At 39.0% G+C, this 14,639-nt stretch overlaps 1 protein-coding gene across 16 annotated transcripts in view; it reads left to right on the top strand.

The window, feature by feature from the left end:
* LOC101155555 (tensin-1) overlaps nt 1–14,639 on the top strand; it is a 172,530-nt gene that overhangs the window by 146,883 nt on the left and 11,008 nt on the right. For 12 of the 16 annotated variants that reach the window (XR_002292726.2, XM_020712927.2, XM_020712925.2 and 9 more), the window contains 4 exons: nt 7,946–9,442; nt 10,447–10,527; nt 12,865–13,046; nt 13,136–13,274. Coding sequence is in view for 15 of the 16 variants with exons in the window: in XM_020712927.2 (XP_020568586.1) it covers nt 7,946–9,442; nt 10,447–10,527; nt 12,865–13,046; nt 13,136–13,274 (1,899 nt within the window). In the remaining variant the exon portion in view is untranslated. The remainder of the gene's footprint in view (nt 1–7,945; nt 9,443–10,446; nt 10,528–12,864; nt 13,047–13,135; nt 13,275–14,639) is intronic. The other 4 variants (XM_020712931.2, XM_020712937.2, XM_011489586.3 and 1 more) reach the window with 2 other exon arrangements.

Here is a 14,639-nt window from a genome sequence, read left to right as displayed (position 1 = left end):
CTTTTATCGCGAGCAGATCTTTGTTTTCATTGTCTAATACTAGACTTTGTTTTTCTACAAAAGTTTGAACTATGAGTGTTTAAAAAACACTGAAAAGGTTTTTATGTCTGAGAAAAGTGTATAAAGTGTGTAAAGAAGGATTTGACAGCTTTAAAACATCTATAATTCCACATATAATTCCATGTAAATTTCACCAATGCATGCCAAGTCTTAATCTGTAATAAAAAGAGAAGGTGGAAGTTGAGGTGGGGGTGGGTCATTCCCATCTCATCTTAGACACCAGGAGTCATGAACTAAAAATTCCTCTGTGCATGGTTGGAGCCAACGCAGGCAACAATGTCACTAAATCTGTCATCAAATTCAAATGAGACTCATTTAAATGCGTAAAGCTTTAATTAAGTCAAACCCAATTTAAAAGTCTGTTTTAGAGTCATATGATCATTTCAATGTAGTGAATAATTGTAAAGTCAGACCCTAGATTAGTAGTTCATGTTGGTTTATCTACCTTCTTTGGTTGCAGAATAGCTTCTACATTTGTCCAGTCTAATGAACTTTTTAATGATATATGGTAATGAAAAGAAATGTGATGGAACTGTCTTTTTTCATCATCATGTCAGCTCAGCAGAGCGTTTTGTACAGTGTGTGCATTCTATCCACTTGTGATATAAAAAAAGTCACATTCCTCCATATAAATGTGATTTCACTGAAACAAACACAGTGTTGGGCTGCTGAGTTTTTTCAGAAGGGTGCAGAGGTGAAACTCCCTAGTGTTGGCAACAAGCTTCCATGCCATCAATCCCTCTGTCTGGTCGCCGGCTTTGGGGAGGATCAGGCTGCTTTGACTCCAAACTCTGCACAGTCAAGATTGCATAACAGCCAAGACAGAAAAACAAAGTCTTTCTGCTTAAGACTGCATTTAACACAAGATGAGAATAAGCTTGCTGTGTTGTGGACTGTCCTAGCTTGCTCCATGGTTGTTGGGTCACACAGAGTTCTGAATGCATAATGCGGGGATTACATTGAGCAAAAAGCCTTTTTTAGGACATCCAGATGAGGCTTTTTTGTGCTGTCTGCACTGGACCACCAAGTTAAAATTAGCAAATCAAATTAGCATATTAAAAACTTTGTTTCTATTGTGTGAGCACTGCAGAAATTGCAGACAGCTGTTTATCTGCTTCTGATGATTTGTAGGAATGAATGAGTTGTTTGTTATCTCCTCATAGATGCAGCTGGTTCCCAGATTACAAACACTTTTTCCACTCCTTTCTCTCAATTCACCTATGTATAACTGACTTGTCCAAAAAAGTTGTATAGAGGAGATAGGACACATTTATTACTATTTTCAAAAAGATGTTCTCAAACTGGCCCTACAGGAGACTATCGAACTGTCCAAGTTCTACCCTGCCTTTGTCCAACAGTTGCTGGGAAAGGCTGTATTAACCCTTTGAATCCATAAGGGATTAGGCCGCCTTAAAAGATGGTAGGGAGGCCATAATTCTCAGTTTAAAACCAAATCATATGGTTTACCTTTGAACCTACTGGTGGGGAAAGTGAATCAGTCCCAAGACATACCAGTATGATTACATTAGAAGTGTGTGCTCCATTTAAAAAAGATTTATTATTTATTTTATTATTACATATCATAAGTATTAGAATAGGAAAACTGAATATTTGTCTTCATTGTTACTTGCTTATTAGCAAATTATAACCCAAAAATCGAGGTTTAAACCGTGTTTTGGGTAAAGTGAATTGTTGCATCCCAAGAGGATGGATGGATGGATGGATGGATGTTCTTACACCGTTTTTCCCAGAATGGTCTTGAAACGGTTTCCTAATGTATTACTAAAACCCTTTTATCTTGGTCCACTTATTTTCTTTAATCCCTGCATTAAATCTTGTCTTCCCGATTCTACAAGAGGCAGTTTTATGCGGCATTAAAGATATCTTCAAATAAATAGCATTAAGAATAGCAGTAGTATAAAACTATTTTTTCTGCAAGCAGATCTTTTGATCCCATAACGCATTCCCTTGTTTCAAATGGTTTTAGGTGAGGACACCTTCTGATCACAAATAACATCTATTTAATGGTTACTTCAATGGCTTTTGTGTTTTTTGATGTAAATAGAGTTTCTATGATGGGTTATTGGGAAATTTGGGTTACATGTTTAACCTTTGTCCTATCTTAGATGACCTAACCCTTACATTGACGTGTTCTTCCTACCATAACAAATGTGGATAAAGGTGGAAAGATTTCATGTAATCCATGGACACCAGTGAAGATCACAAATCATTGAAGAAAAAAGGATCAGCGCACTGTCTAGTGGGTCTAGATGACCCAACTCCCAATGTTAAAGTGCCTAGGATAGCACAAGGGTTAAGTTATAATGTTATAACATAGTACCGGTAATCATTTGCTACAAGTACACGCTGCTAAACTGTGGTTACTACCATCCTGTGGTCTTTCATTTTAGTTTTAAATAATCCTAACATGGTGGTGACATTATCAGAAGTAATCAATAGCATTTTCTGCTTCTTCCAAGCTTCCTTCCATTATGAAGCCTTTTATTCTGCAGCCCTAAAGAAAGAGCATTCGTTCTCATCGATTTAAAGTAACTTCTGATGTATATTTAATGAGTTCCTCAGCTGTGTGCTTACTTAGCTTCTGCAAAGTTCTTTTGTTGAATTTGACCAAGAAATTTGGGTCCGTAAATGTTCACATTTGCCAACCTTTGAATGCACCAAATAACATTTTGAAGTATCAAGTTTAAGCTCATGACATGGCATCTTTGTGTTGGCGGATCAAGTTTTGAACGTTTCTCTCGCCTTTTTCCACCAATCGTTAAAAGGTATCATCTATCCTCCTCCAAATAAGCAGCTGTGTTTTTTAAACCTTGTTCTTTTTTGTGTTAAAACTTCACCTGAGCTCTAATTTACAGTAATGGCAAGTCACAAAATCAATAGTTTAGCCATTAGCTTAGCTGTCAAATATGGACCAGTCATTACTAACACACTTCAATACCAGAGGGTGCGGCTTACTTAGGCTCTTTATTCAGAACAACCTCAAAAGTTCACATTGATGTGTGTTTAGTCTGCTGTTAGTGTTTCTGTCAATGCCCTATATGCACATAGACACAAAACGAGTCCAGAGTGGCACATTTGCATGTTTTTGTATGCTAGCTTCAAAGGAAACACAGTATTTCTGCTCTGAAGGAGGGGGTCTATTGCTTGAGGGGTCGGAGCTCAAAGTTCAAAGATGAAGAAGTCATGCAGTTGCACCATCTGTCTTCCTGAACCTCAGAATATCTAGCTTCGCCCTCCCTCTGGAACCCCATTTCTTTGCAGAGTAATGTTAAATGCAAAAAATCTATGAAACATTTCAAAGTTAGATCATCACCTTATACTTTTTTTAAAGTATTTTAAACCGCTACTCCTACTCCTGCCTTGGAAAAGTGATGCAACAACTCAAACCGTTTTTCATGGCAAACTGGTCAGACATAATTCACTGTCCCCTGCTGTTCTTTAATCACTTAAGGCTGTGAAGAGAGCATTGCTAACAGTCTTGCTTGAGTTATGCGCTATAGACGATTGACTATTGACTTTACTTCACACAGATGCGCTACAGACCCTCACACATCCTCCTGCCCTGTCTCATCTCATAGATGAACACTGCCAGGGGTTATTTGTACTGGCTTACAAGGATTTGCTTTAAGCCAGTAAAGAGCAGAAGCAGGCATGGCACCACACACACACACACACACGTGCTTATGCAGGCACACAGACTACTGAGACGGAAAAAATATTCACCTGTGAATTATAAAGACTAATATGGTGATTAGTCACCTGATGTTAAAAGAAAATCAAAATGTTCTTGGAATTGTCTAGATTGTTGTAACCATTTTTTACACTGTACAAACTGAATAAAACAAGAAGCACTTAGTAAAGCTTAAAAATATAGTCTGAGAAATGAAAAAATAAAGTACTTTGTGTGTCAATCTTGATTATATAAGAGAAAGTGTTTTTATCCATGGTCTCTAACCTTTGAATTTGCTTAAAGGCCAAGTCCGATAATCTATTGATATATTCTAAAAGCTTTTCCAGGTTTTTTTTAATTATGATCAAGCCGTTTTAATCTAAAAAAACAACAAGAAAAAACACTCAAACACTCTCCTGCTGGCTTACAGCCCCTCCCAACCCAACCCAACATAACCGGTGCAACAAAAATGGCGAACAACATTGGAGCTATCCAGCCGTACAGTTTTGAGCCAGAGACCAGCAGGGACAATGAAAATGAAGACGTACATACATCTAGTCGTCTACAAGCAGATGCATCAGAATGGAATAAAAAAGTGAGCTTGTGGCCTGCCCAGCATATTTCCTACATCACAAATACAATCTTTTTCAAACTGCATTTTATTTGGTTTACTCCTTAGTCACTACAATTTGAAGAAATACTCAAACTTGCCATTTTGAGCTTAATTTTCTTTATATATGTCATCCATCATGAAAAAAATGTTACAACAACATGCTAGAAACACTAAAAACACTATTTTTTATCCGAGTGAGTCTTAAAACTGAAACAAAAAATAAAAGAAGATGAGACTATGGGAACATACTCTTCATCATCAGAGTTATGTAAGTGGTTGAGGTCTGCTGTTTTGCATTGCAAATGAATTGTCTGTCCTGCATGCTAATGCATACAGATGTTTAGATGACATAAACCTCACCATGACCTAAAGATCTTCTGTATAGGGATGTGCAATTGGTGCCTCACAATACAATATGTATTGCAATACATCAAACAACTGATCAAGAACAATTTTTCGATATTTTTTTATGACTTAAGCAAAACTCTATCTCAATATTAAAACACCTTTTATTGTAATAAAATGTTTGCATTTATTTTATTTAATGATCACAATGTTAATTACTGCAACTGTATTTCATATGCAAGTTGCTTTTACCCAAGTAAATTCTTAGCGCTTTTCTTCTGGTAAATGAAGATGTATTTGTTCTTAAAGGGAACAGTCAATATTGTCCGATTTACAAATACCACTAAACCAATACAATATTAATTATATTAATATTAATACCAATACCATACCAATAAAATTGTGTAGGTTGTGCATGTCTTATAACAACGAAAATGGCGAGTCTGACTGAATATTTTACACAAGCTGGTTCTTGCTAGATCTTGTTGTTTTGGTGCAGTGTAGACCTGGTCAAAGTGGTTCAGTGGGCTGTGCTGCCAACTAGCGGTTGGGGGTTTGAGGAGAAAACACGACACTAAAGGACGCTCATAAATAATTAAATAAATATCGTCTTGACAGCATTTTAAACTGATACAATTATCGCCAAATGAGAGACTGCAATATATCAGCGAATCGATGTTTTCCTACATCCCTACTTCTGTATGTGGGTTTAAAACAAGTAGCTACCAAAAACCATATCTACCTCCCTCTAGACTTTCCTGTTGCACAATGAAAGTTGATATATTTTTTTATTGGTTTCTGTTCAAATCACATCAGCAGTCACGTTTCACGCTCGAAGCTTTTCTATTTTCTCCATCTGGCCGCAGAAGGGTGGAGTTTTTCCTCTGCTTTTAGGCTAGGAAAGAGAGCTTGTTAAAGAAGTTGTTGGAAGACATGCCTCTTTCTATTTAACAGGCTCAGCAAAACCAGACGCATCTGTATTGATTTGTGTTTTATTGATTTGTGTTTACACATTTGTGTTTTAGTTTACTTCATAAAAGATAATACGACATTTAGGGAAAAAAAAGTTTTTACCATCTGTAGTATGTGTTTTAAAGAAGCACTTGAGTATTAAAGAGACTGGACTACTGGTCCCCCCAACAGCACAGTGCTTTGAAACTCAGTGGCTTCTTTGGTCCCGCCTCCTACCTACACATAACCCTGGCTGTTGTGATAAATATCCCACATGCACACTCATAGCAGGGGATGTCTTTAGACCAGAATGAGCTCTGAAGCAGCCAGGGAGGACAGCAATTCTCTGGCCACACATTAAGCTATTCTGGAGAGGAAAGGGATCAGGGGAAGCCGCCAAAACCAACGCCCCAACCGCTGCTGCAATCCCTCCTGGCGCTGCCCTGGGAGTTCCTCTTCAGGGTTCCTCCCAGGATAGATTGAGACCGTACTATCTTCTATTAGTCAAACAGGTAGAGTTTTAATATTTTTTTTTCTGCTGTGTCCCTAAAAAGACTGGAACCTGATGTAAAGCAGCCTGTTGAAGTGTTGTTTTCCTATCTAGTGAGCTCTCAGCTGTATGCCTAATCAGTGTGGAGTCACATGTGGCCACAGGGCAGGTGATAAAAAAGGTGCTGAAGTTAGTTCACAAGGCTCTTCTTTCACGACGGATGTCTGTTTATTGGTGCGACTGCTATATTAGATGTATGTGTTAGTGGGTATGCATGCGCAGTGTGATACGTTCTTGATACTTGAGTGTTGTCTATATATGAGTCCTGATGACTTCATTTTGAGCTTCTCAAACAACAACTACTAAGTCATTGACCATTTAAAGCTTTTCTAGACTTGTTCTTGCAGTTACACATTTCTATTTCAATAAGTGTCATTTTAGGCAGTTTAGGTCACAGGAATCCCGAAGCGCACTTATTTTTCCAATATGTCATCTACAAAACAATTTTCATTTGACATTTATATATATTTATATTGGATGTTTTTGAAACCTACCAGCACTGAGAGTGGAACAGCGACAGTGGCCCATTCCTTTGGCAAGTTGCCCTCGGTCATCCTTGGAGATATTGCAGTACCTAACGTGTACGCCCACTGTTCTCCATTACAGAAGCCTGTATTCACTCAAGTCAAGATAAAGATATCTGTAAGCACAGACAGCACCTTTGTGCAGCTTCTGTCCGGGCTATAGAGCTGATTTGGTCCTACAGTAAGTGAGAGGCTTGTCTTAGAGGTTTATTAGAGCAGTATCAAAGGAACAGACTACCAGCGGATGCATTTTGTCTTCATTCTTTCAAGTGGGTGTAAATAAGAAAACTTTTACTTAATGAGGCAGTCTACTGCTTATTTTGCTTACGTAGAAATGTCTGTATCGAATCGTCATGTTTTTTGTAGTTGATCCAGCCACCTTTAGTGTTTTTGGAGTAAGAGCTGCAAATTAATGGTAATGCAAGTAATGTGTGTCTGCTTGCCCATGACTTATGCACATAACACATGTTTAAACTTTCTTTCTGTCAGTTTCAGTACACTCTGTTTTAGTTGGTTTCTTAGGCAGGAAAAGCCTTTTTCCCTACCAGTCAGTGATGCAGATTTTCCAGGGATGACTACATTTTTCTGATTGGGGCGTCCTGTTTTTTTTTTTTTTTTCATTTAGTCATGACAGTGTGTGAACCTACAGTTTATGTGCCTTCTTTGAATGCTATGAAGCATTTTGTCTCAGATTACAGTTAAAAATCCCAAACCCAAAACGGTAATGTTCCACATAACCATTGTTATGTATGGGGTCTTTTATGCTTTTATGGGACTAATGATTTATACCACAGAAGTGTTAAGTAGTGTTTGATTTGCCAGTGCAGTTCAGAAGACACAGGTTTATGTTATTTTCTTCAGAAGTGCAGATTTTTTTCGGGCACTGCAAACTCCTTTTTTTAAAGCGAGTTCTCTAGATAGTCTTGAGCTTGTGTTTAATTTAGCTGTAGCTGATTTGCCTGTGCTCACATGGCCTATTCCTACCCATATTTCTCCTGCCCACTTTTGTTTTGGATTTAAAATGTTTAATTTGATGGCAGTAAGTCAGTGTGTACCCTACATTTGCCCTATGTTACCTGCTTTAATCTTATGCTTTAATCTTGACGGAGTGAATGGAGATAAGCAATGGATGGATGAATTTTGTTTAATAGGTTTATCAGAATTGGATTTTTTTTTTAAGTTTTGTCCTTTTTCTCTCCTTTTTATTTTAGAAGTAATCCATACCCAAGGACCTTTGGACGGAAGCCTGTATGCCAAAGTTCGTAAAAAAGAATCTCTTGAAGGAACAGTCACACCGAACGGCCTTCCGTCCACTGCTGCAGAACATGCCCTGCCTGCTGTGGACCACGCACTGTCTGTGAGCAGCGACTCAGGAAACTCCACTGCTTCTATCAAAACTGATCGAACAGATGAAGCAGTTCTTCAGGTTTCCACAGTGAGCCAGACACACATTCCTGTGGGTGAGGACTTACCCACTGTCCATCACCCCCCAACACCTGTTCAACAACCAATAAGTCCTCAAGAGAAGAAAGAGCTCGAACAACTACTGAGTGGCTTGGAGGGGCCCATGAACAGACAGGCTTACCTGTCCACCCCAACATCTGCTCCTGGAGGGATGCTCCACCTTGTGCCCGCCCAGGTCCATGTTAACGGGAACAATAGCATCGACCGAGAAACCGACATTTTAGACGATGAGCTGCCTACTACTCAAGAGGGCAACAGCGTGGACAGCCTGGGAACTTTTTCCTCCACGGATGGGCGGGCTACACCAGCAGATCTGTACTTCCAATCTGAGCCTGTCATCAACGGCCAGGATCATCTGCCATACCTGGAGCGCAGCGTCCCAGAGAAACCCCTGGAATTCACCCAATCCAACGTTGTCAAATCGGACAAATCCACGAGTTTGAACCAAAACAACACGACACCGTCCTCTGCCAATTACATGGCTTTTCAAAACAGCAGTCTGTATCGCTCTCACTCATTTGGCACAGATCTAAAGTCAATGCCACCGGCTCCCACCCGCACTACAAGTAGCAGGGATGCGGTCCAGCGTGGTCTCAATATTTGGCATCAGTTTGGAATACCCGAGGAGCCACTTACTGAAGGTCTTACTTTTAGTCCACCTCCTTCTGTAGGAATGTCCAGCCACCACAGCCTGCCACAGTTTCCTCATCGCCACAGTGCCTCCCAGCAAGAAATCGAGCAGTCTATTGAAACCCTCAACCTTCTTATGTTGGACCTGGAACCAGGCCTTTCCGCTGTGATGAAATCCCAAAGTGCTCCATTGAAGGAAAACAGTTTTGTAGTAACAACCCAGCCTTCCTTCTCTCAGAACCAAGCCAGGCTCTCTTATCAGGCTGATGCTGCCGTTCATACCCACACTGCAGAGCCATCCAGCTTAGGCAGCCAGTCACTATTGGCTCAGATGATACAGACAAAGCCTAGTACTCCAGAGCCTGCACCTGTCCACAGACCTTTGACTTCTGAAACAGTTGGAGCCACTCTTTCCTCACAGGTCTTCCCTTCCACAAGTGGTTCTCTTCAGCAAAAATCCATCAGCACATTCCCTCCAAGTACACAGCTCCATTCCTTGGAGGTCTCTGAACCCCAAAGAATCCCCACTTCTGACTCAACATCACCTCAACTAAGAGAGCGCGAGCCCGAGGAGGTCTGCAATGTTGAAGGTCTGGTGGCCCAAAGAGTAGCTGGTAAGATCAAACACTCATTTCTTTCATGCCAACACATAGCTTGTCAACCCAGTACTCGCTGCAAATCTTGGTAATAAACTTGACCAGTTATGTCGGCCAATAGAAGTCTGCATCTCTTACATGCTTTTATTTGAGGTCACAACATGTTTGGCAAGAGGGATCAGACTAAAATAACTGTGCAAAACATGTTGTTGATTGACAAAACCTGCTAAATGCTTGTGAGCTAAAACATCAAGCAGAGAACTGCAAGGATAGACGAGCACAGTTTATGAAAATTTTAAATCTCTTCTCACCCTTCTTAAACTTGAACCTTTTTTTTCCTCTCGACTACAGTTCTACATGGATTACAGACCCACTGATAAAAAAAAGTGTTTTTAGTGTTTCTAACATGTTCTTGTGGCATTTTTCTGATGATGGAGAACATATATAAAATAATAAAGTTTAAAATCATTTTTCCGGGTATTTCTTTGTTCAAAACGATTGTATTCTACAGTTAAGTAGAAAATATTCTGGGCAGGCCACAAGCTCTGTGATCCATTCCATTCTGATGCATCAATTTTCAGACAAATAGATCCATGCATGTCTTTGTTTTCCTCGTTCGAGCTGAGATCTGGTTCAAAACTGTAAGGTTGAATAGCTCTGATATTGCTCGCTATTTTGGTTGGATGGGTTATGTTAGGTTGGGGGTGTGAGTGGCTGTAAGCTAGAGGAAGAGCAAGTAAACAGTAGGGTGATGGGATGTTGGGTAGGGTTTCATGCCCAAAACTTAGAGGCGAATTTCTAATTAACAACTGCCACCCAGCAGAAACTATGCCGTAGTAAACAAAAAGTTTTTTGATTTGGCTAAAAATGGCATAATCATAATTAAAAAAGCACCAGGAACGCTTTGACAATATGAGTGGGTCTTTAAATAAACATTGCATACATTTGTTCTTTTTTAGGCCAGCTTTCATCTCTCTGCTTTTCTTACTTTATCTTAATCTTTATTTCATCATTCATCCCAGAGTACACGGCTCGCGCCCAAAGCGCCATCCCAAGCATGACCTCCGCTCAGTCTGATCATCGTCGTTCTCACTCCCTCTCGGGTTGGTTCTCCCATCCTGTATGAAGGAACCCTTAAAAATGAAAGGACAGATCCTTTCGAAGGGTTTCGTGTTTTGCTTCTGCTTAACCTTTGATTGCAGTGGGGTGCATTTATTAATTGTGTATGTCTACAGTACGTTTGGTTTATTTTTAACATAAAACTAATGTTTGACATGTTTAATCAGAGGGCAGCATCATCAAAAATTAAAAAAACATGCTTATTATCCTCTTTATATGTGCTTGAGATTAGTGTTTGTTCTGAGTTGCAAATTTTTTTCTACTGAAAGTAAAAGAGTCACCCTAAATGTGGCACTGAAAAATCCCTATTGGATAAGTTTCTCAAGAATGAGACAAGGGAAGCACAAAGAAGGCTCTGTCCCTTGCCAGGAGACCATGTCACAAGATCTGTTTTGCCAAACTTCAGGAACAATACTGAGTCCCGGACACTGGCCTCATTCAAAGCTGCCTTTTTCATTTGCTCCCTTTTCAAGATTTACAAAGACCGACAGAGAAAGTGAAATGCACAAGAAAGACAGCGCTACTGATCCTGTATGTGTCCACTGAGAGTTAGTGACCACAATCCAGACGTTATTGTATAAAGCCCAGTCTGGGCCCTCTACCACAGACAGCAATATCCTTTCTGCAAAGATGCAGCAGTCTATCAAAATTAGATGTTAGAGTAGACTTTAAACTGCTAGGCTGGACACAACTATTGATTAGGTGATTTTTGCTGTCATCGAGAAATAAGACGTGCACAGGATAATTTCTCAAGTACAGCTGTATTGTAACAGGATAAACGAAGTCTTAAAAGTCTTAAAACAAAAAAAGGGGGTTAAAGTATGAGTTTTGGGATACTGAGTGGTAAACACTTTGCTTACAGTCAGGCAAAGTGTAGCGTTTGACAGCACTCTGTAGGAAAGGGTGCATTGACCACATCTGGTTCTTGGTTTTTAATCAATGATGCAACAGTGGGTGCGTTCTGTTTTGGGGCTTTTCAAAGCTGTCAAACCCAGTGGTATTTGGCATGCAATGAAGTATTTTATGCTTTATTTTAATCAATAATGCTCACAGATGGCATTAGTCTCACTTAGATATGCAGAATTTATTGCTTTTAATTGAAAATAAATCTTTACAAGTTTCATAGAATAGAAATAATGAAAAATTGGGATGGTTAATTTGGCATTTAATCAAAGCATTTTAACTCCATGTGGTTTATTGTTTATTGGCAAAAAACTGAATTCCTGACAATTTTGAATGTCAGCCTTATCCATCTATAGCCAGTAACTCCTCTCTATAGACATTTATTGCAGTTGTTGCATTCTGCATGGTTTCAATATTTTTTTACTCTTTTAAACCCAATCAGAGATTTTAAAATGATCTTATCCAGAATCGTGTCGGCTTAAGCTTTAAGTATTCCCGGGATTTCTCAGCCTCAAGAGTTCTTTGGCAGTCTGCTCTATGGGGACATGTAGACTTGAGTCAGCTCATCAGTAGAAAGCAAAAGGGAAGTGGAAAACAGGCAGGCCGGTTGATCTCAATGACTAGGACTGGGCAGCTCTGGTTTAAACCCAACAACCTTTCATGTTGCTCTTGTTTATTGGTCTTCTGAATACTCACAACTCTTTGATCTAAATTACAATAATAAATCAACTTTTTGATTATTTAAGAAAAAATGGGATGCACCCTCAAGTGTAACATTGTAGGGGAGGAAACAGATAAACTGAACTGCCTCAGAACAAACACACCACAGAATTTACTGACTCAGCTTGTTTTATATTAATACAAAATACAATGGTGCTTTTTTCACCTTTTTTCTCCCTCTAATTATGCTCTTTTACAATAATGAGTGGCAACAAGTGGTGGTCCCACTTTTGAGCTTTGATGTATTTGCCAGCTTTTCCTGCTTTGCTTGCTCTGTGTTACAGTCACTGGTCTCTTATTGGCTTATGAATAATAATCTTCTTAACTCCATTGTTGTTTGTTTTGTGTTTCAAGCATTTTTGAGAAGCTCTTTAGCAAGATTAGCTAAATTTATTGGCATTTTAACAAACTGTTACAGTGAGTGTATCTACTTTTTATTGTTGAGTTTTCAAGTATAAATATTTTATGTATTAAAAAGACTTATTACATATTTTAGTTTAAAGTTTATTTAAAGATCCTCTTGCATGTTAAATGCAAAATTTTGAGTTCACAAAGCATCATGCTAATGCTTTGCAAAGTGTGATCCTCTACACACAGTGAGCATCCACAGAGGCCGACAGTGATGGTGTTAAGCTACCTGAGGACCGTCAACCTGGCTTCTTTTTTTTAATTTAACACTCATTTATGCAACATCTCAGGTGTCCAGGCACGTACAGCTTCCTTTGAGGAGCCTTCAACTCTTCCTCGCCGTCGCATCACCAGTGAGGGACATTCTGATGACGGCAAATCTCCTGATATTCCGATGCGCTCCCCAATTCGATGTGTCTCTCCTGAGTTTGTCCATGCCATAGGAATGAACCCCGGTGGACGACCAAGGGAGGTATAAAATAAACACGGGCTATAAAAACACTCATTTACTTTGTTGTGTATTGTGGAGTTACATTCTCATCCCAATATCACCCATTCCAGAGAAATCTGCACAGCTACAAGGAGGCCTTTGAAGAAATGGATGGAGGACAAATCAGTCCTACACCCACAGTTGGTGGTGAGGTGTTTCCCCAAACCCCTGCCTTTCCCATGTCACCGCAAACCCCTTACTTCAATCTGTGTAAGTCTTTCACCCGACAGACAGATGGTACTGTGGAGCTTGGTTACATAATGAAGTGATTTATGCTGGAGGTTGTATATATCTTTTTATCACGCTACTTATTTTATCTAAGTGAAAAAAATCTGGTTCAACTTTGAAATCAAAGATTCAAACCTAGCAGTCTTTTTAAAAATTTTACAATGATTTACAGTCATAAACCCTCACTTTTTCTTTTTTTAAGTTTTGCTTTTTAGTTTTCTTTAATCTTTTTCCAAAGAGGCAATCACAAAAACACAAAGTATATTTTTAATGCAAATTTTGTGGGTCGTTGGGCAAAGTAAGCGGAATCAAAATGTCACCTTTAGTGTTGCCTTAACACATTTTGTCCTTTCAGGTCTACCTCACTTTGTTTACAGTTTTTGAAGAAATCACAGCACTTAACAAATGAGTTTTTTCAATTTACTACAATAGGTTAACAACTGAGAAGATGCACTTAAAATAGGGATGGGTACCGTTTGGATTTTATAAGGTGCTGGTGCTGACCCAATACTTTTGAAATGGTTTTGGTGCCTAAACAGTCCTCAAACTGGCGTTTAAAAAATGAAGTGATTTTTTTTTTCTCCCCCCAAAAATATTTAAGTGTGACTTAGCAGCGTTAGAAGGAGAGCGTTCAAGTTTGAGCAAGATGCTGTATTTCATTTTTTCTGACAGTCAATTAACAGAAAACAGAAAACATGTATTTCTGCACTTTTATACATCAGGTCACTGAATTAGAATCTTTTAGTTTGAATTACGGCCAAACTTTTGCTCGCTTTGCCTTTGGCAATTTGACTAAAGCTCCAAGTACCCCATTCTATAGGAGGCCACCCACAATACTTCATGTGACCATCCGTGAGGTTACTTCTTTTTTTTTTTCCTGAAATCTGTTTTTTTTAGGAGTTTTTCCTTACCGGGAAAGAGGGTCTAAGGGCAGGTATGCCCAGTTTAGCTTAGTCTGTTTAATTTATTTTAGCAATCACCTATTGTAGTTTATAGCTAATTTTAAGTTTTGTAAAATTAGTAAACCTCATTTAGACAACTGTGTAGTAATATTGGGCTATAAAAATAAAACCTAATCTAATTGAATTAAGAGGGTCAGCTGGAGATTTACAGCAAAATTGAATAGAATACACCAAATTTTTTCATACTGTTCAGCTAGTACCATATACAGTGGTACCAGTACCAACTTGGCACAGAGTTTCTGTACCAATCCCTAACTAAAAGACAAAATTAACACTACTTTAGTTAAAGATAAACACACAAACTCATTCTCAGCCCACCCATAATCAATGGAGGTGCATCTGTGTTCAAAGAATTGATTGGGATTCTTTGGTAAGTGGAAGATGC

Source organism: Oryzias latipes, chromosome 21 (genome assembly GCF_002234675.1).
Source record: "Oryzias latipes chromosome 21, ASM223467v1".
Taxonomy (NCBI): Eukaryota; Metazoa; Chordata; class Actinopteri; order Beloniformes; family Adrianichthyidae; genus Oryzias; species Oryzias latipes.
The sequence above is the reverse complement of the archived record's forward strand: the minus strand, read 5'-3'. Positions and strand labels throughout refer to the sequence as shown.